Below are 22,149 nucleotides of genomic sequence, written 5' to 3' on the forward strand. Positions count from 1 at the left end.
CTTCTCCCGAATTACGTGCAACAGTATAGGAGGAAATGGCCTCAAGTTGCACCAGGGGACAGTTCGGTTGGAGATTAGGAAATTTTTTTTCACTGGAATGTTTTTTAGACACTGTCCCAGGCTGCCCAGGGAGGTGGGAGAGTCCCCATCCCTGGAGCTATTGCAAAGCTGTGGAGCTGAGGTACTGAGGGCCATGGGTTAGTGGTGGCTGTTGCAGTTTGGGGGTAATGGTTGGATTGGAGGATGTTAGAGGTCTTTTTCAACCTCAACTATTCCATGATTCCCTACCTGTCTCTTCTATAACAGTTTTTAGAAGTTAGGGGGCAGGAGCTGGACGTGGACAGGGATGCTGCAAGTGGGAGGGGAGGCAGTGGCTCAGGCCTCAAGACAACATACAGCACATAAACCAATTTCCAACTGTTTTATTTCAAACCCCATCTCTCTTCCCACCACCCCCTCCCAAAAAAAAATCAAAACCCACAACCCAAATCAGTGGTTAAAATGTCAATAGAAAGGAGTTACAAACACACGAGTCAGCTCTCCCTCACTGACCACTTACAAAAAAAAAAAAAACCCTAAAACAACCCAAAACCAAAGGCCAAAAACTGGGAACTTCATGTCAGCTGCCCCAACAGAACCTGCAGCAGTTACTAAACATCTCCACACTAGAGGCCAAACATGCCTATTAATACAATATATACAGACAACCTCCCCCCCAGGGACAGCCAGGCTCCCTCTCCCCAACCCCAAAAATAACCAAACACACCCACAAAAGTGCATTTGTTGCATTTATATCAAAAACATCTTTTTTCTCTTCTGAAAGATTGGCCTGCAAGTTTTTTTTACCATTTAGTAACTTTTTAATATAATTTATGAAAATAAATTATACAGCAACTATTTTAATAAATTAAGCACACACCAAAATAAAAATAAAAAAAACCCCAACAAACAAATAAACAACTCCCTCCCTCGAATAAAAAAAAATGATGAAAAGAAGTAAAGCTGCATTTCTCCCAAAGGTGAGTCAACAGCCCTGGCCATGAGCAGCACATGGTCCTGACCTTGGAGCTGCTGAGATCTGCTCTTTCCCTCTCGAAAGGCAAGTCTGCACCCAGTGTTACTTGCTGCCCATCAGCGATTTTGGGGGGTAAAACCCTGGCTGAGGTGGGGAGCAGCCTGGGAGTTCCCCCTGTTTCTGGGCACCAGTTGTGCTTTTCAGCTGGAGGCACAGTCAGAGGCATCCCAGGGGGATGGTTTGGGAAGGGGCAGGGGGGGTCCTACCTGCCCCATCTCACCTGGAAAACTCTGGCTGAGGAATGAGTGGCCAAGGGAGGGGAAGAGGAGCACTACAGGGGCTGCTCAGATGAATCCCCCCATCCCTGAAAACCTGAGGGGCTGTGTCCCTGCTGAACCTTCATCAGACTCAGACCTGATGGTCACTTCTTAAGGGTAAAATCATCTGAAGGGCTGATTTTAACTGCAAAGAACAAAAGTCAAATCCCTTCCTATAGGGAGCAGGAAATCCTTCCCTTTGCAAATCTCACTTGCCAGCCTTTTCCTCCCCAAAATGCTCCCAGACAAGACTTCAGCCTTAGGCATTACTGGCAGCAGAGCCTGCCTGGCCAGGGCCAAGTCCAGCACATTTCCCTGCTCCTTCAGGCACACACACCATAACACACTCTTAGGCTGTAAAAACAGGCCAGATATGTAAGTGCCATGAGACTGGTACTTCCGAAATCACAGATTCCCTCTCGCTTGGGTGGTTCTCACCTTGTTTGCAGCAGGTCCTACCCAAACCAAGCTAAGGAGGATTTTTTTCCCCCCTTTCTTTTGGCTTCGAGGAGGTCGATGTGATAAAACTGTCCTGGCTTATCTGAATGTCACGCTGCAGGAGCGATCCAGGTCATTCCCTACCCTAAAATAGGCTGTAGGGAGAGGAGGAGGGGACTTGTCCAGCCCAACAGGCTTGAGCAAACCATGCTATGGGATCTTATCAACCTGAGAACCAGGTTCAACACAGGTTGAATGCTGCACCCATCCAGCTGAACAAGGAGCTTTTCCAGGGGCAGTTTCTGCACTTTGGCAGTTTTTATGGTCTGTTTCATTGGTCATCCACCTCTGGGCCCTGAGAGAGGGAGGAGGATGGCAGCAACCTCTGCAGAATTCAAGGTTGGACAAAGGAAGCTATAACATTTTCTTCCAAATCAGCAGGATAAGAGCACCCTCCAGAACCAACCCACAAACCCCTCTCCAGGAAGGATACAAACATGAGGTGCTTCTCCCCAAACAGGGATGGAGGTTCACTGGTCAAACAAGACTGAGCCACCTCTCCGAGGTCTCACCCATGTCCCCAAAGACCACTCCTACCTCAGCAGCGACTATCCAGCCTTGAAAGTAAAGCTCTGGAGCTTTTCCTCACACCTAGATGTGAAGGAGCACTAGGAACAGCTTGATTTTAAGTGGGTTTCAAGAGAAGGCTGTTAACTACAGTTAACTGTGGGAGCTTATCCAGCACCACCAGCCCCAGGCAGCAGCCTGGTACTGACCCTGCTCCAGCTCCTGTGGAGCAAAGTGAGGTGGAGCAGGGCCCTGGTAAGGCTGAAGGGCATCTGCCACCTCCAATGGCAGAGCTGATCCCTGTGCTGCTGCAGAAGCAGATCAGGAGGGTCCTGTGCAGCTCCACATGTCATCAGCATGACATGTTACTGTCCCCCCATCCCCTATCCAACACCCCAAAGCACATTTCCTCCCTCATTTCAGTTGCTGCAGACAGATCTAAAGCCTTGCTGCTGGCCTAAATTTGGGGAGGAGTGCAAGTAAGAGCAGAAGCAGCAGCAGGCAGCTGGGAGAAGTCCTCCCAAGGAGAAGGACAGCTGACCAAACACATGTGATTAAAGTATTGCCCCTAAAGTCTGGCTGCACCTTTGACAGCTCTGGAAGCTGCTGAGCCCTCCCATCCCTCCTCCTGGTGAGTTCTGTGAAGGGGCAGGGGATGGATGCATCTCCTGACCTGCCATGGAGCAGGGCTGTGTGTTCTCACCCCATCCCAGCGTTGGCAGGTCAGACTCTGTGCTGATTCCCAGTGCCCACCCAGCACCGGTTTTCCCTGGTTTGCTCTCCAGGTCAGCTGCTTCCCCTTCCCAAAACCACCCTGCACCTCTCCATCCCAGAAGAGGGAAGGAAGGAGTGAAAATGCCATCACCACCATCACCCCAGGGAGAGGACCAGCTTCTCCCACAGTCTATCATCATGCACCAGCCCATGCCATCACATCCATGGGGATGTGATGGGCCCCCATATGGGGACCCCATATTCACAGAAGCTGTAGCTGCTGGGAAGAACCCATGCCAGAGAAGTTTGTTAAGGACTGTGTCCTGGGGGAGGGACCCTGTATTGGAGCAGGGGAAGAATGCCAGGAGTCGTCCTCATCTGAGAAGACAGAAGCAGCAGAGCCCATCTGTGAGAGACTGACCACATCCCTGCAGTGAGATGGGCCAGGGAAGAAAGGAGGGATGGTGGAGAGAGAGCTTAAAGTGCTGGTTGTCATTTTTCTCAATCATCCTACTCCCTTTTTGCTTTTTGTTCTGTTTCTTGTGAAGTTCTCCTGCAGCAGGAGCACTGGCATACACAAATTGGAATAATCTCTGATAAGTGTGTGGTTTCTGCTTGGTTTCCACTTACTTCTCTGAAAGCCATTCTTAGTCTTTCCCCTGTTTCCTTCTCACTTAATGTTGTCATTATTCTCGTCTTAACAACAGGACAAGGGGTGATGGGATGAAGTTGGAACACAAAAAGTTTCATTTAAACATAAGAAAAAACTATTTCACTGTGAGGTGAGGAAGCCCTGGCACAGGCTGCCCAGGGACGGTGTGGAGGCTCCTTCCTTGGAGGTCTTCAAGACCCACCTGGACATGTTCCTATGCAACCTGATCTAGGTGGACCTGCTTCTGCATGGGGGGTGGATTAGATGATCTCTAAAGGTCCCTTCCAACCCCTACCATTCTGTGATTCTGTGATTGTAGGCAGCAGAATAAACTTTCCTACTTTCCTCTCTCAGTCGAGTCCTGGAGTCTGTTTTGCCCAGAACCATAATTGGCAGTGAGCCCTCCCTGCCCTTGTCTCACTCCACAACAACCCTGCTTATCTTTTTACTCCCATCTCGCTGGGGCCTCTGCCATCCTAACGAGAGTGGGGGTGGATGGGGCGCAGTGAACAAGAGACTGTCATGGTGCTTCATTGCTTGCTGGGCAAAAACCACGACACCCAGTGTGACCTGTGGGTTTAGAGCTGAGGGGAAGGACCAGTACTAGTGGGGGACACAGGGACTGCAGACCAGAGAAGCTCCCATCTCACCACGGCTCAGGATATGCTGGTTCAGCACGTCCTAGGGCAGCTCCCCCTTCCCAATAACCACTGCCCCAACAGTCAACAGTGAGTAGTGTCCAATGAGGTATTTCTACATAGTTTAATGTGGAAGCCAAATCCTTTTTAAAAAGAACACATTTTCTCTCCAAGACCAACATTGAGGCCAGAAGTGATGCCAAGGAAAGGAAGAGTTGGATTTGTTAGCACCCTTCATTGCAGAAGCAGATAGTCAGAATTCTTCCAATTTGCTTTGGGAATTAAGACATGTTTGTGTCCAATTCAAGGTCAGAAATCACTCTGCAGGGCAAGCCCAAAGTCCCAGCAGCTCCTGAGTGACTGCAGGTAGCTCACAGAGCACTGACCTCAGCCACACACGTCACGTTTTTGACCAGGCTGTTACAAGATGGAGTGTTTCCTCCTCCTGGGTTTGAGAGCACAGGAATACTTGCTTGTTTAAATACAGGAGGAAAGATGCTTCTCCAGACTTCTCAGCATCACTTTATGAAAACTTGAAACTCCATCATGAAATGCAAACTCTGCAGTTGCTGCAGTGGATGAAATAGCAGACTAGGATTTGAAGGGGGGCGAGAGGGGGTATTTCAGCCAGTGCCAAGGCTAGAATGACAGCAAGAGCTACCACCTTTCTTGGCTTTACTGTTTCTGAACTGCTGTGGTTCCACAAACATCCCAGGGAGAGAAGGAAGCAGCAAGCAAGCTCACAGAGATGAGATGCTGCTCCTGCAGAACCCTCTGCCTCTTGCTCTGAGTCACCCCAGAGAGGCCTATTAAATGCCCCAGCAACTCCTGCTCAAGATCCTTCACAGCTTGACAGACAGTAATTTCCTTCACAGCTTCTGGAGACAGCCAGAGAAAGGCTACAGGTGCATGTCCCACAGCTCTGCCAGTGCCTTCCTCTCCAGTGCAGCAGGAACCGTTCCCTTTGCAAGAAGGCTCCACAATATCCTAATGGCTCATATACTCTTCTCTTTCCTTGGGCCTAGTTTAAAAGCATACAGGTCCACCCAGCAAATTCAGTGGCAAAGCTCAGCTGCCCCTTCGGCCCTCTTCTCCCAGATCCTACAGAGCAGGGCAGCTGTGCAGCTGACCCAGAGCTTTCTTCTCCCCAGGGGTTATTCCATAGAGCTACACATCATTGTGGCTCAGTTTGCCTCCAAGCAGCTCTCTGGCTGCATCTCCTCTGGGTGAGGCCCAAAGAACAGTCTTGCCATAGCGCCTGGAGCAGATGATCTTCCTAAGAGAGTCCCCTTCTCTCTCTTTCCCCACCTTGAAATTTCCAAGGGAGGATAATAAAATTCAGCTGATCATTAAGATAGTATTTCTCATGCTGAAAATAATAATACTAATACAAATAAAAATAAAAAGAAAGAAGACATAAAAAATAAAACTTTCAAAAACTTGTAAGTAGTGCCATTACATTCTTTGTCCTGTGAGGAGTCTGTGAGCTGGGCTCAGCTGCCTCCCAAACCCCTCTGCCTCAGCCAGGAGCTGAGGATCTCCTTCCCCTTCTGCTGTGCTTCTTGGGAACCTTGAACTCTCTTCCTCTGGATAAAAGAGCTTGAGAGCAGAAGCAGGCTGCGCCAGCACATGCCTCCTTCCAACCACAGCCTGACTTGGGCTACAGGATGGCAACAATCCAATTCCTAGTGGGGAAGAGAGGGGAGAGGGATCAAACAAGCCCACTATGATGTGGCAGGATCTGCCCCAGACTGCAACTGGGTTGGCACAGGAGCAAAGAATAGGCTTGTGTGGGCACAGATACACACAAGGAAGTGGCAGAAGCCTTGCTTCCCTCCCCAAGGAAAGTTGGGCAACGCTAAGAGCCCATGGAATGAGCAGCCATGACCTTTTGGGTTTTCTTTGCAACCAGAGGGAACAAGGTTTTATCCCATGGGATGGAGCAGGAAGCAGGAGCAGAGCACACACGTACCATCAGTGAGAGCAACAAGCCAGGTGAGGCAGCCTCGCTACGTGGAGGAATCGGTCTCCTGCTTCTGTTTGGAGATGAGCTGAACTTCCTTCAGCGACAGATACACCTCCTCCTGCGGGTCGTAGTAGTAGAACTTGCAGATGTAGGAGATCAGGGGCCTGAGGAAGGAACAGGAAGAAGCTTTAACCCTCTGCCACAATCATGCCAACCTTTATAAAAGATAAACAAAACCTCTCAGCTCATCCAGCACTCCTCCAGCAGGAAGAGGAGCCGGTTCCCCATGGCTGTGGCACTGGCAGGTAACACTGGTCACCATTCCCACATCCTTACACACCACAGGACATGCCATCCCAAGGCTGGAGAACTCAACTGCTCCCTCCCAGCACCCTTGCTGCAGATAAAGAAGCCTTCTCACTGCTTGCTGCAGTGAGGGTCAGGGAGAAACCCAGAGAGACTCACTCCCTGATGGTCCTCAAGACTCACTTGGGCAGCGGGAGCTCGGGGATGTGATCTATTCGGACCAGCTGCCGAATCCGAAAGCGACAAAGGTGCTGAAGGGATTTGACATTGCTGAACCTGGAGACTGGATACAGGAGCTGGACAGGCGTTGGAGGGAGACCTTTGGGGGGGGGGGAAAGAAAAGCAATATTGGAGACAAAAGTCACATTAGAAAAGAACTGGCACTAATTGAAAAAGGAGAAGCTGGCTCTTGCGAAGTGGAGCTCTTGGCAGGGCTGGGATTGATAAGAAACCTCCCCGAGGAGCCCACTGCTTGGGACCTGGGAAACAAACCTTCCAGGGGCAATACCTATTCAGCTGCAAAATGCCTCCAGCCCTCCTCACAAGGCAACAACAGCTCTGATGTTGTAAGGTGACTGTGGAAAAGCAGATCCTGGGACACTTCAAGCTCCTCACCACCCTCATCCTCTCCCCCGACTAACAGATGAAACATTGCTTTATACCAAGAAGCAAAAGGGTTTTGAAAGGATACAGAAGAAAGCCAAAGAACAAGGCAGGCAACATGACTGGCACGTAGGCTTTGCTCTGCACAACCCTTTGGGTAGTTCTATTGAGGCATTAAAGAGCTGAGGGGATTTGGGTGTAGACACAAATGTGGCTTGGACCAGCCAGCTTGAATAAAGATGGTAGGGACAAGTTAATGCAGCTGGCAAGCTACTTCCAATTATCAGAAACAGGTGCTGCAAGTTAATCAATTGGGCCCTGGGTGAGCACATGGGCAGAAGCAGCATATAAGGAAGTAGCCAGCAAAGGAAGGGTGGCTTTGAGTCAACTCTGTTGGTTGTACTTTGCTGTCTCTGTATGTGTATTACCTAGATTCTCTACATCTTTGAAAGAATATTGCTTGCACCACTACAACATTTGGTGACCCCGACGTGATTTGCCGAATTGGTTGGATTAAGAACCCTTGGCAGAAAATCACCTGGATTCCTGTTTGAAAAGGCAAGTGATCTGAGTAAACTGATATAATGGGAAAAATGATAAGCAAAGAGGAAAATCCTATTGACACCCTCCAGCATATCCTTGCTGAGAAAGGATTCAACTATGAAAGAGAGGATTTGCTAAGACTTGTAAAATGGGGACAGGAATTAGGTTTCTTCATGCTTTCCCACGGGAAGTATATGAAAAGGGACATTGTGAAAATCTAGGAGACATGTTGAATAATGCTATTGGCCTGTGTAAACTGGTATCATCCATTCTACAACAACTAGAAGCTGAGTGTGCTACAGCTGCTGCCATGAAAGCAGAAACTGCTGTACCATCTGTGTTCCCAGTAGATGCTAAAAGGTTCTTTGGAAGTGGTGACTTTATAGTGCCACCAGCTCCACCTCTAGAAGAAAATACCAAGAGATTCTTTGGAAGTGACAATGTCATAATACCCTCAGCTCCACCTCTAGAGGAGGAGAGCATGGATATGAGCCCACCTCCCCCAGAACCCCCTAGAGCACCATTTCAGAAGCCAAATGCGCACACTGTTTCTCCTCCCCTCCCACCCACCCTTCACCATCCTGCCCCATCCCATCCTTCTGCTATGTCTGAAGGAGTACCTGGCAGAGAACGAAAGGTACGTTTTACAAATGACAATGTGGATCTGCCATTGCCCCTGAGCTCATCAACTCCTGAGTGTATTCCTCTTCCATCATCAACCCCAACATCTAGTGAAGTTGAAGATCAACAAAGACAATTGTTACAGGAAGAATTAATAAGGCATGGAGAAGATATGAAACACACTTTGGCACACTTAGAGGAACTGATGGAAAAGCCAAAAGCAACAGCTAATCAACTGTTGGAATGGATTAATGAATTACTCAAACCAGAGATTAAAGTTTCACCCCCACAGGTGCTCAGAGACCCCCAGCCAAGATGACTATGATGTGGCTAAGAAGTTGAGAGGCCTCATACGCAATGCAGTAATTGAAGGAGAATTCATTCCACAAGCCTTTCCAGTAATAACAGCACATAATAATCCTGCACAACAACAATGGTCACTTTTGGATTGGAAGTTGGTAAGGGAAGGCCAGAAAGCTGTAATGCAATATGGCTTGACCAACCCATATGTTCAAACCTTATTAGGTCATACTTTTGCCAGCGGATTAATGACTCCATTTGACTGCCGGAAGCTAGCAGAAACTTTCCTGAAGCCCACTCAGGTATTACTATGGGAGTCTGAATGGAAAAAAAGAGTCGATGTGGCAATAGTAGAAAATATGGACTTACTGCAGGGAGATCCGTGGCAAGTCATCACAGTGGATATGATGTTGGGTAAAGGACCGTTTGCTGACCCTCAGGTACAAGCCCGACTGCATGAAGCTATTTTGCAGCAAACACAGACACTGGCTCGTCAAGCGTTTAAGATTGTCCCCGACATGGGAGTGCCAGTTCCCTCATACACAACCATTATACAGAAGCCCAATGAGCCTTTTATGACCTTCTTAGACCATCTAAGAGCAGCTCTGGGTCATATACCAAACATGTCAACTGAAGTAAAGGTGGAAATAGGGTTACACTTAGCAGTTGCTAACGCTAACCATGACTGCAAAAAGATCCTGCAGGCTCTCCTGTGGACGGCAACTTTGGTCGACATGATAGAAGCCTGCTCTCGGGTAGGATCATCAGCACATTTAGCTGAAGCCATGGACACAGCATTGAAACCATTAGTTCAACAGCACAAAGGAAATTGGAGACCAAAACGCTTTAACTGTGGAAAAATAGGACGTGAAAAATCAATGTCAGTCCAGACCACTGGTATGGACAAACAGCTCCGCCAGACCATCGGGGTCCAACGGCAGATTTAATGGCAATTGTTACAAATGTGGTAAATTTGGACACAGAGCCACTGAGTGTTGTTCTCGAGGGGCCAGACATGTAACGTCTAAGGGAAACAGAGAAGGTGCTCTGAATGAGCTCCTGTCATCCTAGATGATCTCTAAAGGTCCCTTCCAACCCTACCATTCTATGATTATTTAATGAGTCTTGGTAGCCCCGACACTGCAAGTGGGACAAAGTCACCATGTCCCCGTGGTGCAGCCTGGCTTCATCCCAGTGCCAGGAGTCCTGATTGTTAATAAACTAACCATTGTTAATAAACTAACCATAAATAACTAACTATGTTTACAAGATAGTAGCAGCTCCTTTATTGATACCTATAGGACCAATAATTGACATATTTTCTCAAGCCTGAAGATCGCATGACTTTTTTCACCAAGGTGCGAAAATGCTGGCAAAGCAGAGGCTATGCTTGTGTCATCACAGATCAAGGTCCCCCGTCAATTCTGGCAAAATGGATCAAGCCACATCAACCGAACGGATTTGATGACTGTAAGAGCAATGGAAAAAACAATCTTGAAGAAAGAACCAAGTGATCCACCCTCAATCCATCACCCTATAAAAATGTAAACCCTGTATGTCTCTGCATGTGCATTACCTAGATTCTCTACATCTTTGAATCATAGAATGGTAGGGGTTGGAAGGGACCTTTAGAGATCATCTAGTCCAACCTCCCTGCAGTAGCACGTCAATGTAGATCAGATTGCATAGGAACATGTCCAGGTGGGTCTTGAAGGCCTCCAAGGAAGGAGTCCTTTTTGAAGATTGGAGTGACATTGGCCTTTCTCCAGTCCTCAGGCACTTCGCCTGTCCTCCATGATTGTTCAAAAATGATGGACAGAAGCTTAGCAATCACATCAGCCAGCTCCCTTGCACTCTAGGATGCATCCCATCAGGACCCATTGACTTATGGAGTAGAAGGAGAATAGGGAAAGCTCTTCACCCTAAGGTGGTAGCAGATACAGCTGTTACTCTCTACTTCCCATCAGCAGCGATGTCCAGCCACCTCCCGAGAATCAGGGCTGCGGTACGCGTAGCGGTTGCTTTGGGAAGGCCAGAAATGAATCTCGCCTCCCCTTCCTGCTCCTCTCCCCCAGTTTATATTACTGAGCTGACGACATATGGTATGGAATATCTCCTTGGTCAGCCTGGGTCAGCTGTTCTGGATGTGGTCCCTCCCAAGATTGTGCCCACCCACAGCTATTGGTGAAGGTGGGGGAAGGAACGCTGGAGGGACAGTCCTGATGCTGTGCAAGCGGTAGTCATAATATTGATATCAACAGTAAGCACAGCACTGCAAGAGCTGCTGTGGAAAATCACTACCATCCCAGACCCACTAGAGGTGGGCTCAAAACTGCTCCAGGCAGCTCAGGAAGCTGTGAGCCAGCTTTTGAGAAAGCAAAAAACAGCAATCAATTGAAGGCTGGATTCTCCCCTCTCCCTCCCTGTCCACCCCACCTCATTCTCCTCCCAAAAAGGAATTAGCCTTTGGCAGCACACCCACACTAGACACATGCCCCACTGCCAGGAGCTAGAGGTGAGCTGCAAACAGTCCCCTCCTCTGAGCAGCAATGAACATTTCATCAGGAAGACAGGATGGCACTAATGAGACTGCAGATCTCAAATGTTCTGCTGCTAACAACCAGCCATCGCTGAGACACGTTGGTTGGAGGACTCAGGTGTGGTGGCTCCAAGCAGCACCCAGGGCCAACACTGCACACAGAGCAGTCCAGGGCCTGAGGGGATTGGCTGGTGGCTCTCAGGAAGGGGACAGGCAGCAAAGGGCCTCCTCAGCAGTTACACAGCACTGTTTGGGGGCATATTTTCTTTTTTTCTGAGGATATTTTTTTCTAGAGCAAGTTCATTTTAAGGTGTTTACCCATCATTCTAAACCCTCAAAAGCCCTGTTCTCGAGAGGAATGGATCTCAGGATCAGGAAGATAAAGAATCTTTAAGTTGACATGATTATTTTGAAGGTAGGATACATTGCAAACCCAGCTTTACATCCCTCTCCTCCCCAAAGCGTGGTCACATTATAAATCAGCTTTCCAGTTATTGACAGTGTCTGCAGCAGAAGGCAGCACTGAACAGATCTGGGTTGCAGCTCCAGCTAGGAATCCTGAGGAGGGAACAACCCATCCCTCCTCCTCCCTAGCCTCTCTGGACTAGAAACTCCTTGGGTGGAATCCTCCATGGCAATGCAGCATGATGAGAGGCCACTGTCACCATCAGGGCCTGTAGGCATGATGGCAATGAGGACAGAGAGCAGATTTGCTGTCATTTCACCTGCAGATTCACCACAGCAACCCTCACGTTTCTCGGTCCTGCCCCTCTCTGCTTCACCCCTCCCACCACAGCAGCATTCCTGTTCCTGCTCTGTTTTGTTCAAAGCATCATCACTCACCAGCCCTCCAAATCCCACCCCCCCACTGCCATCTCTTCCCTTGCTTTCACACTAGGTTCTTTGGCTTCTGGTACACCAGGACAGATGAGCAAAACCAAAACAGATACAGAAGATATAAGTCCAGTTGCATGCCTGGATGTAGCAGGAGGGAAACATGAGCCCTTTTAAGGAACTGGAGTTTGACGGATGAGGAAACAAGCTCTCTGCAATCAAACATGCTTCAACAAAGCTGCACTAACACTCTCTCCCTGCCTGTCAATGGACTCTGGCATCACAGTTCCCCCCTGGGACTCTGGATCTACAGTATCTATCACTTGAGGCTCACTTTGAGTTCACACTTGGAAATACTCCCACACGCTCAGCTTAATGCCTTTCCTCTCAACACCCCCAGGTGGGTTTCAGTTAAGGGAGAAGAGAGAAACTAAAAATCATGGAGTGGTTCCTAAGAACACTGAGCAGCACTGAGACTGAGAGAGGGAAGAAAGTAGAGTTTTAGTAGCCAAATAATTGCTTGTTGAAGGAGTAGCTTTCCAGTTTTCAGCTCCATTTGTCATAATGTGAGATAGTATCATGATTCCATACTTCTGGAAACCTTACCACCTTACCACCACAAGTAAGTGGTGCAGTTCATGAGTGAGAGATCTGCTCCTCAAGATCCTCCTGAGAAGTCAGAGGGCAAAGATGCAGTCCAGGGCCCTCAGCACAGCCACATTAAACTGTCTCTGTAGCAGCAGCAAATCTTGACGGGTCAAGAGGAAAGGCACTCAAGTTGCCCCAGGGGAGGTTTAGATTGGAGATGAGGAAGAACTTTTTCCCTGAGAGGGTTGTCAGCCCCCATTCCAGGCTGCCCAGGGAAGTGGGAGAGTCCCCATCCCTGGAGCTATTGCAAAGCTGTGGAGCTGAGGTGCTGAGGGCCATGGGTGGCCTGGGCAGTGGGAGGGCAGGGAGTGGACTCCACGAGCTTAAAGGGCTTTTCCAACCAAAGTCATTCTATGGTTCTATGAAATCACAGAGCAAAACATCCCTCAGACTCTGAGTGAGAGACTCACCTGGAACCCTGGATCGGAGGAAGTAGAGAAACTTCCCATTTTTGGAGTGCATGATTGCCCTCTTTATGAACTCCACCACAGACTGGCAGCGGTCTTCAAACTTGGGATGGCACCACAGACTGAAGGTCCCTTCCAAGAGAACAGAAAAGGTTTCACATTACAGGAGCACTGGTGGCAAGAAGAGAGTTGAGTTTGATGTCAAAGTCGAGGTGAATGTTCCAGGCTGACCTCTCCTGGCAGAGCTGGGATGAGGCAGGGCACTAAAAGCAAACACCAGTGGCACCAGCTTGCAATGGTGCTGTTCCACTGGAAGCAGTGCTCTCCAGGAGCTGAGGACATGCAGAAAGACACAACAACATGCTCACTGTAACCCAAGCATGGTCACAACTCATGCTGGCCTGAGTTTGTGAACAGTCTACTGGGTCTTAAACTGTCAAAACGTACTTGAAGGAAGCATTAGCAGATACCCCTGCTCTTTTGCATCAGTCCATCAACAGCACTCCCAAAAAACGCCTGTATACAGAGGTGTGTAAAAACAGTGATCCAGGAGCTGAAATCACCAGCCCTATGTTGAGGAGGATCCCTCACCTCAAAACAGGCATAGGAGTAGTTTTGTGCTCTTGTCAGCCCTTTCAAATCCCTTCATTCAAATTGCTGTCAAACTAGAAGCAGAATCAAGATACAGGAGACACAGGAGACGCAGCCCTCCCTACACTGCCCCTGACACAGCAAGCTCAAGTGGCAAACAGTGAAACTGGAGAGGGGCTGCACAGGGGTTGAAGCCTCAAGTCAGACCAGTCTCACCACCTCTCTGTGCTGCAAACACATGCCCATTTTCCTTGCACCAAATGCACCATTTATTCCCCCTTACCTGCCAAAATGCCATCCCCTTTCACCTCCATCCCTACTGCATCTCCCTCCCTATCTGCAGATTTGCCGGGGGCTCCAGTAAGAGCCCACACAAAGCAGAGATTCACTAGGAGAGGAAAAAATCATAGTATCACAGAATTATTTTTGTTGGAAAAGCCCTTTAAGCTCTTGGAGTCCACCCCTTGCCCTCACGCTGCCCAGCCCAGCACTAACCCATAGCCCTCAGCACCTCAGCTCCATAGCTTTACAATAGCTCCAGGGATGGGGTCTCCCCACCTCCCTGGGCAGCCTGGGACAGGGGCTGACAACCCTCTCAGGGAAGAAGTTCTTCCTCATCTCCAATCTAAACCTCCTCTGGGGCAACTTGTGCCCATTTCCTCTTGCCCTGTCATTCATTACTGGAGAGAGGAGACCGACCCCCACCTCACCACAACCTCCTGTCAGGGAGCTGCAGAGATTGCTCATTTCTCCCCTCAGCCTCTTCTTCAGGCTGAATACTCCCATTCCCTCAGCTACTCCCCATCAGACTTGTGCTCCAGCCCCTTCCCCATCTCTGTTGCCTGGCTCTGGCCACACTCCAGCCCCTCAGTGTCCCTCTGGCAGTGAGGGGCCCAACACTGAACACAGCACTCGAGCTGCAGCCTCACCAGGGCCCAGCATAGGGGCCCTGCCCTAGTCCTGCTGGTCACACCAGTGCTGATATAAGCCAGGATGCCCTTGGCCTTCTTGGGTACCTGGGCACGCTGCTGGCTCATGTTCAGCCACTGTCTATCAAACCCCTAGGCCCTTTCCCTCCAGCAGCTTCCCAGCCCCTGTACCCCAGCCTGGAGCATTGCCTGGGGTTGATCTGACCGAAGTGCAGGACCCAGCACTTGGCCTTGTTGAACCTCACACATTGGGCCTGGCCAGATGGGAAAACAAGGGCTCTGGTTCAGACTGAGCCCATCAGGAGCCAGACCTGGGCTCACATCCCAGCTGGAGATGTTAAACATCACTCATCTGCACTGGTACTCAGACCTGGAAAGGCAACAGATTGACTTTGAAAACACTCTGCATCCATGTAAAGACCTTGTGCTAAGGAGAAGGGGCATCCACATCAGAGATACCCAGTAGGTATTTCAGAGCAGGCTTCCCCAGCAGCATCACAGGCTCTGCAGCACCAACCTGTGACAGGAAAACTAGAGGAAGCAGCTCTGTAGGGTGTCCAGCACCCACAGCTTTCTACAGGGTGGACAGCAACCAGCAATACAGGGCATACAGACAGCCCACAACATTTAAATCACGCTTCCTCTCCCCATAGCTATGTCTGGTGGACCCTACTCTCTGCCATGGACCAGTCTAAGAGCAATGATCTGGGTTAGCACCTGCAAAACATCCAGGATGAGCAAGCACAGAAATATGTAATAATTCTTGGGAATCTCAGATCTGAACTTGCCCTCAGAAGCAGCCAGTAGATGCCAAGGAAAAAGCACAAACACCAGCCTCTCCTGCCAGCCTAAAAAAAGATAAATTCTAGTTTCTTCCTCTCATCTACCTGAAACCTGAAGCTAAATCATTTACCTCTTTAACATTCCTTGTGTAACACACTCAGCACAAGGCAGCCAGGCCTGGGGGGAAGCAGAGGGCTGCCAACACAGACCCCAGCACTGCATACAAAAATGAAACCCTCCATGTAGTGCCATGTCTGGGAGTGCTACTCTGGGGAAGGTGGCAGCACCAACCTCCATCCGTGTAGTGAGAGGGACAGCTTGAGGAACGGGAAGGACACCTGGCTAAGAAAGCTCTGAGAATGAACGTATCAAAGCTCCAAAAGAAGAAATAAGAGCAGCAAGAAGTTTGCTCCAAAGTTCAAGCATGAAAAAGTATCCACTGCATGGGTGGCCCCACATCTCCAGCTGCCAGAGCTTCTTGTCAATTCTGTATGGAAACGGTGATGAAAATCCTTACACAGAAGTCAGGGAGAGGGGAACTGGCTCATGACAGGCTGGAATTAATGCTGGGGCATCTTTCCAGAGGGGTTCAAGATCAGGAATGGTGCCAGGCTTTGCTAGCAGAGGTGGAAGACAACAATGGCAGCACCCCTGGGGGAAGGACAAAGAAAGTGTTGTAGTGGTGCAAGCTATATTCATTCAAAGACGCAGAGAAGCTAGGTAATACACATGCAGAGACATACAGGGGCAACATAGTACAACCAACAGAGTTGACTCAAAGCCACCCTTCCTTTGCTAGCTACTTCCTTACATGCTGCTTCCACCCATGTGCTCACCCAGGGCCCAATTGATTAACTCAAAGCACCTGTTTCTGATAATTGGAAGTAGCTTGCCAGCTGCATTAACTTGTCCCTACCATCTTTATTCAAGCTGGCTGGTCCAAATCACATTTGTGCCTACAATTCCCCCCTTTTTCTTTTTGGACCAGCCAGCCTTCAGCAACACATTTCAAAATTAAAGGTACATGAAGAAAACATAAATATTTTTACCCATGCCCATGACTTTAGAACAAAAGGCCAATAACAGCTACATCGCTGAACAATACAATACAGAAATCCATAAACTCAAAATAAACATAAGCTGATATATGTTGCTAGGAGGGACGCACACTGGCAGGAAGGGATGAGTTCTCTGTAACTCCACTGATATTTCTGTTTCCTGAATGTAGTTTCAGACTTTTCTTCAACTTCTTCAGCATGCTGATCTGTGAGCATTATCTGTAAGATGGAAGTATCTCTTCATCCGTAGAAAACACACCATTTTGGCTTTCAAGTTTCCAGTGGCTGTCTTGTTAAGTTCTTCAATTCTTTTAATGCGATACTGATTGCTGGAGGAATTTGCAGCGGCATATGTGGTGCCACAGTTGACAGGGTTTACATTTTAATAGGGTGATGGATTGAGGGTGGATCACTTGGTTCTTTCCTCAAGATTGTTTTTTCCATTGGTCTTACAGCTATTAAGTCCTTTCTGTTGATGTGGCTTGATCCATTTTGCCGGAATCCACCGGGGACCTTGATCTGTGATGACACAAGCATAGCCTCTTCCCCACGTTAACAGATCTGCAGGTCCTTGCCACTCTCCAGTAGTGGGATTCTTATACCAAACTTTAGGTTTGTCAGTAAAATCCAAATCCCGACTCATTTGGGCAAAGTGTGTTAATGCCAGTGCTTCATTCCAGTTTGCCACAATTCTGAGATGATTCATTGTATAAAGGGCTTTCATTAGTCTGTCTTGAGGGCTCACCCCCTCTTCCCCCATTTTTTGTTTTTCCAGCAGTCCTTTTAAGGTTTGATGTGTACGTTCAATAATGGCTTGACCGGTGGAATTTCCTGGGATTCCAGTAGTATGTTTAACACCCCATAAGTTCAGAAACTTACATGTTCTACTGGCTATATATCCCAAGCCATTATCAATTTTTCTCTCTCATGGAACACCAAGGACTGCAAAGCAACTCCTCCAATGTCTTATGGCATCTTGAGCACCGTCGCTTGTTAAGGCTGTGGCCCAAACCATGGCTGAATAGGTATCAATGGTGACATGTATTCATTTAAATCGTCCAAAGGGAGCACAGACTGTGATATCCAATTGCCATATTCCTAATGATGCCAGAGCCCTGGGATTGACTCCTACTCCTAGGCCAATTTGATTCTGGCATGCAGGGCATGTGGAAACGATACCCTGAGCATCCCATATGGTCAGGTCAAACTGCTTTGCCAGCATTTTCGCACCTTGGTGATCTTCAGGCTTGAGAAAATATGTCAATTATTGGCCCCATAGGTATCAATAAAGGAGCTGCTACTATTTCAACAATTTCATTGCCAACTGATAGGCCATCTTTTAAGCCCGAATGGCTTCGAATATGCCCAATATAGTAAGCAGTTTGACGTTCATTTATCTGATGCCAGAGCCGCAGAAATAAGTGATACAGATTCTGATTAGAGATTTCTTTCAACAACGCTCTCTCTAATCGAGTGACGTCATCGACCACATAGAGGGAATCAGAGATGATGTTTAATGGGACGTCTGGCCATTTCTCGAAAGTTCTAACTACAGCCATTAAGTCCAACAGTTGAACTGAGCTGCCTGGATAGTGAACAGTTAGGCTTTGCCACTTTTCATTCTCCCACCAAACCACTCCTGCTTTGGCTTGGATCTTACTTGCATCAGTGAATACAGTCAGGCCTTTAACAGGTACTGCTGATCTCAACGGCCGGTCTTCCATTTGAAAGTTAACAGAAAACTATTTATGGGCTGGATAATGATTATTTATAGCTCCTGGACATGACAATAAGGCCCACTGTAATTCATCAGATTGTTGCAGTGCCCACTTCAAGAATTCATCTGTGAGAGGAACGAAAATGACGTCTGCCTCAATCCCTGCTATTTCCAGCAGACATTTTCTGGCCTTAACTATTATTTTTGCAATTGCCTCTAGTCTCATGCTGATTGGGGTTTTTTTTGCCAATTATATGGCAAAAATATCCACTCCAAGATCCTCAATGGGTCTTTTGCTACTGAGTCCCATTGCATCAAGACTGCCCTTACATGCTGGTTTTGACTTATCACAGCAATGTTAATTGACAAGTCAGGATCATATCGGTGACTGTAGTTATTGACTCTCGTTTCCTGTCTTTTCTATTGCTTGGATTTGCTGCCGGGACAGTTTCCGTGCACTATCAGCCTCTACTGAGCCCTTTAACAAAGGCACTAGTGGCGCAAGATCCTCATTTGTGATACCCCATGTGGTTCGTACCCATTGGATATCACCCATTAGCTTTTGAACGTCTGTTAAATTAGCAATTTCTGTTTTAATTGCCACCTTCTGAGGGTAAATGCGCGCATCGGTGATAATATTACCTAAATATTTCCAAGAGGCGTGCATTTGTACCTTCTCTGGCATGATCATCAACCCAGAGATGCTCAACTGTCGCTTCACTTCTTGTAGAATGCGATGCTGGTCCAGGTCTTTTCCTGCAATCAGGATATCATCCATATAATGGTAAAATAAGACACGAGGGTATATTTTGCGCAGAGGTGCCAGCGCCCAGGCAACATAAGTTTGACAAATAGTTGGCGAGTTCTTCATTCCCTGAGGTAAAACAGTCCATTGCTATCGTTTTGCTGGCTCTTGTTTGTTAAGCGATGGTACTGTAAAAGCAAACTTCTCACTGTCATCCTCATGTAGGGAAATTGGGAAAAAACAGTCCTTTAGGTCAATCACCAACAGGGGCCATTCTTTTGGAAGCATTGCAGGAGAGGGTAATCCTGGCTGTAAAGCACCCATGTCCTGCATCACTGCATTAACAGCTCTTAAATCATGTAACAGCCGCCATTTCCCTGATTTTTTAGGGATAGTAAAAATTGGTGTATTCCATGGACTAGTGGATAGCTTCATATGACCTTTTTCATTTTAAACAGCGGTAAACAAAGCAGAGGCAAGGCTCGTTTATTCGCAGCTGTGCAGCCGATTGAGGTAATCCGGGGGTTCCTGGAGCACGGGGAGTGGAGGATAAGCGAGGAGAGCCGCCAGGACCAGGCAGCTCTTGTGAGGGGGACGGTCTTGCCGGGAGGCAGAGCCGCAGCAACCGCGGGGGATTTAAACGTCCCCCAGGGAGCGTGAGCGACCAGGAGCGCTGAACAGGGAGTGGTGCAGCAGTTTGCGCGGCAGTTCCCGCAGGCAGGGCGAGCAAGGAACAACCCTGCGGCCCTTTTAGAGAAGCAGAAATCAGAGAAGTGCCCCAGCTTCAACCTAGCAAAATTGTGAGCACTCGCCTTAGGACTAAAGCCAAGGCTCAGGTGGACAAAACCCAGGTGAAGGTCAATGCATCCACCCAGACTGAGCCGGCTAGTAGAGAAGCTTCGATCCAGGTGGAGTGCAGGGAGTGTTTAGACTGCTTAGGGACCTATGCCTCTGAGGCAAAAATGTGTCATAGGTGCCCTCAAGTTCAAGAACTGCAGCGCCTGGTGAAAGAGCTGCAGGAACCTGTGAGTAGGCTCTGTAGTATTAGAGGGAAAGAAGTGGAGATAGATGGAGGCTTCCACAATCAGGTGCAAGCCTCCAGTGAATCCAATAAGTCATGGACCCTTGGTTACAAAAAAAAAGAAAGGCAAAGGCTCATCTTCAAAGCCCTCCTTCTAGAGTGCCCACTACAAATAAGTATGAGGCACTGGCGACAAGGGACTTCAACGAGCAAGCTCCAAGAGGGGAAAACCCACTAAACAACTCATCACCTGCAGTAGGTAATGGATATCGCAGGAAGAGGCGACGGGTGTTTGTTGTGGGTGACTCGCTGCTAAGGGGCACTGAGAGACCCATGTGTGGAGCAGGTAGGGAGTCAAGAGAGGTGTGCTGCCTGCCTGGAGCCTCCTATTTGTGTTCCATGTAGGTATGAAGGATGTCATGAGGCATGACATCTCCAGGATTCAGATGGATTTTAAATCCTTGGGTGAGCAGGTAAAAGGTAGAGGGGCCTAGGTTATTTTCTCCTCTATCCTGTTCACTGGTGATAAAGGAGTTTGTAATGGAAAAAACAGCCAAGTGAACTCCTGGCTGAGAGGCTGGTGCCGGCGGGAAGGCTTTGGGTACTTTGATAACGGATCCTTCCTTGGGACTACAGCTTCATAAGACGGGATGGGATTCATCTCTCCCGTAAAGGCACTGGATTATTTGGGAGTAGACTAGCAAATTTAATAAAGAGGGCTTTAAACTAAGGGACTTGGGGGGTGGGGGAAGAAGCAAAACAGAACAAGCTGTCCCCGCTAGCTGGGAAACAGGGAAGGACAAGGAACACAATGATAAGTGCCCTTCATCCGCACACTGTGCTGAGATGCAGAAGTCTGACCACCCCGAGAAAGAGCCAAACCGGGGAGGAACCTCCTGCACCCGCCCAGGGAAACCTGTGTGTTTGAGTAAGCCCCCGCGCTGCCTCTACACCAATGCACACAGCCTGGGGAATAAGCAGGAGGAAATGGAGATGTGGGTGCGGATGAGGGGCTACGACCTCATTGTGGTCACAGAGACGTGGTGGGACAGCTGCCATGGCTGGAGCACAGCCATGGAGGGTTATGTATTGTTCAGGAAAGACAGACTGACAAGGCGTGGAGGTGGAGTTGCTCTCTATTTGAGGGAGCAATTAACGTGTACTGAACTGTGCCTGGGTGGGGATGAGGAGAGAGTAGAGTGCTTATGGGTAAAAATTAATGGGCAGGGCAAGGCAGGTGATATTGTTGTAGGGGTCCGCTACAGGCCACCTGATCAGGAGGAGGATGTGGATGAGGCCTTCGACAAACAGCTGGGAGCTGCTTCACGATCACAGTCCCCGGTCCTCATGGGGGACTTCAACCACCCTGATATTTGCTGGGATAGCCACACAGCCACGCACACGCAGTCCAGGAGGTTCCTAGAGATTGTTGACGACAACTTCCTGTCACAGATGATCGAGGAACCAACAAGGAGGGGTGTGCTGCTGGACCTGGTACTGACGAATAGAGAGGGCCTGGTTGGGAATGTGAAGGTTGGAGGCAACCTCGGCTGCAGTGACCATGAGATGGTAGAGTTCAAGATCCTGTGTGGAAGAGGCAGGACACAAAGCAGGACCGTGACCCTGGATTTCAGGCGAGCCGACTTTGGCCTCTTCAAAGATCTACGACTTCAGCAAGGCTTTTGACACTGTCTCCCACAACATCCTCATCAGAAAACTCAGACATTGTGGCTTGGATGAGTGGACAGTGAGGTGGATCGAGAGCTGGCTGAATGACAGAGCCCAGAGGGTGGTGATCAATGGCACAGACTTGAGTTGGAGGCCTGTGGCCAGTGGAGTTCCACAGGGATCGATTCTGGGGCCAGTCTTGTTCAACATGTTCATCAACCACCTGGATGAGGGGACAGAGAGTACCCTCAGCAAGTTCCCTGATGACACCAAACTGGGAGGACTGGCTGATTCCCCAGAAGGCTGTGCTGCCATTCAGCGGGATCTCGACTGGCTTGAGAATTGGGCAGAGAGGAAGCTCATGAGGTTCAACAAGGACAAGTGCAGAGTCCTTCATCTGGGAAGGAACAACCCCATGCACCAGGACAGGCTGGGGGTCGAACTGCTGAAGAGCAGCTCTGCAGAGAGAGACCTGGGAGTCCTGATTGATAATAAACTAAATATGAGCCAGCAATGTGCCCTCCGTAGC

At 48.7% G+C, this 22,149-nt stretch overlaps 1 protein-coding gene across 1 annotated transcript in view; it reads right to left on the minus strand.

Annotated features, from left to right (window-relative positions):
• Positions 1 to 915: 915 nt before the first annotated feature.
• LOC133628646 (suppressor of cytokine signaling 7-like) overlaps positions 916 to 22,149 on the minus strand; it is a 77,288-nt gene continuing 56,054 nt past the window's right edge. The window contains exons 7-10 of the mRNA XM_062017055.1: positions 13,112 to 13,240; positions 6,797 to 6,932; positions 6,314 to 6,471; positions 916 to 6,026 (exon numbers count right to left, since the gene is read on the minus strand). Coding sequence (XP_061873039.1) covers positions 6,351 to 6,471; positions 6,797 to 6,932; positions 13,112 to 13,240 — 386 coding nt within the window. The 3' untranslated portion in view covers positions 916 to 6,026; positions 6,314 to 6,350. The remainder of the gene's footprint in view (positions 6,027 to 6,313; positions 6,472 to 6,796; positions 6,933 to 13,111; positions 13,241 to 22,149) is intronic.

Source organism: Colius striatus, chromosome W (genome assembly GCF_028858725.1).
Source record: "Colius striatus isolate bColStr4 chromosome W, bColStr4.1.hap1, whole genome shotgun sequence".
Taxonomy (NCBI): Eukaryota; Metazoa; Chordata; class Aves; order Coliiformes; family Coliidae; genus Colius; species Colius striatus.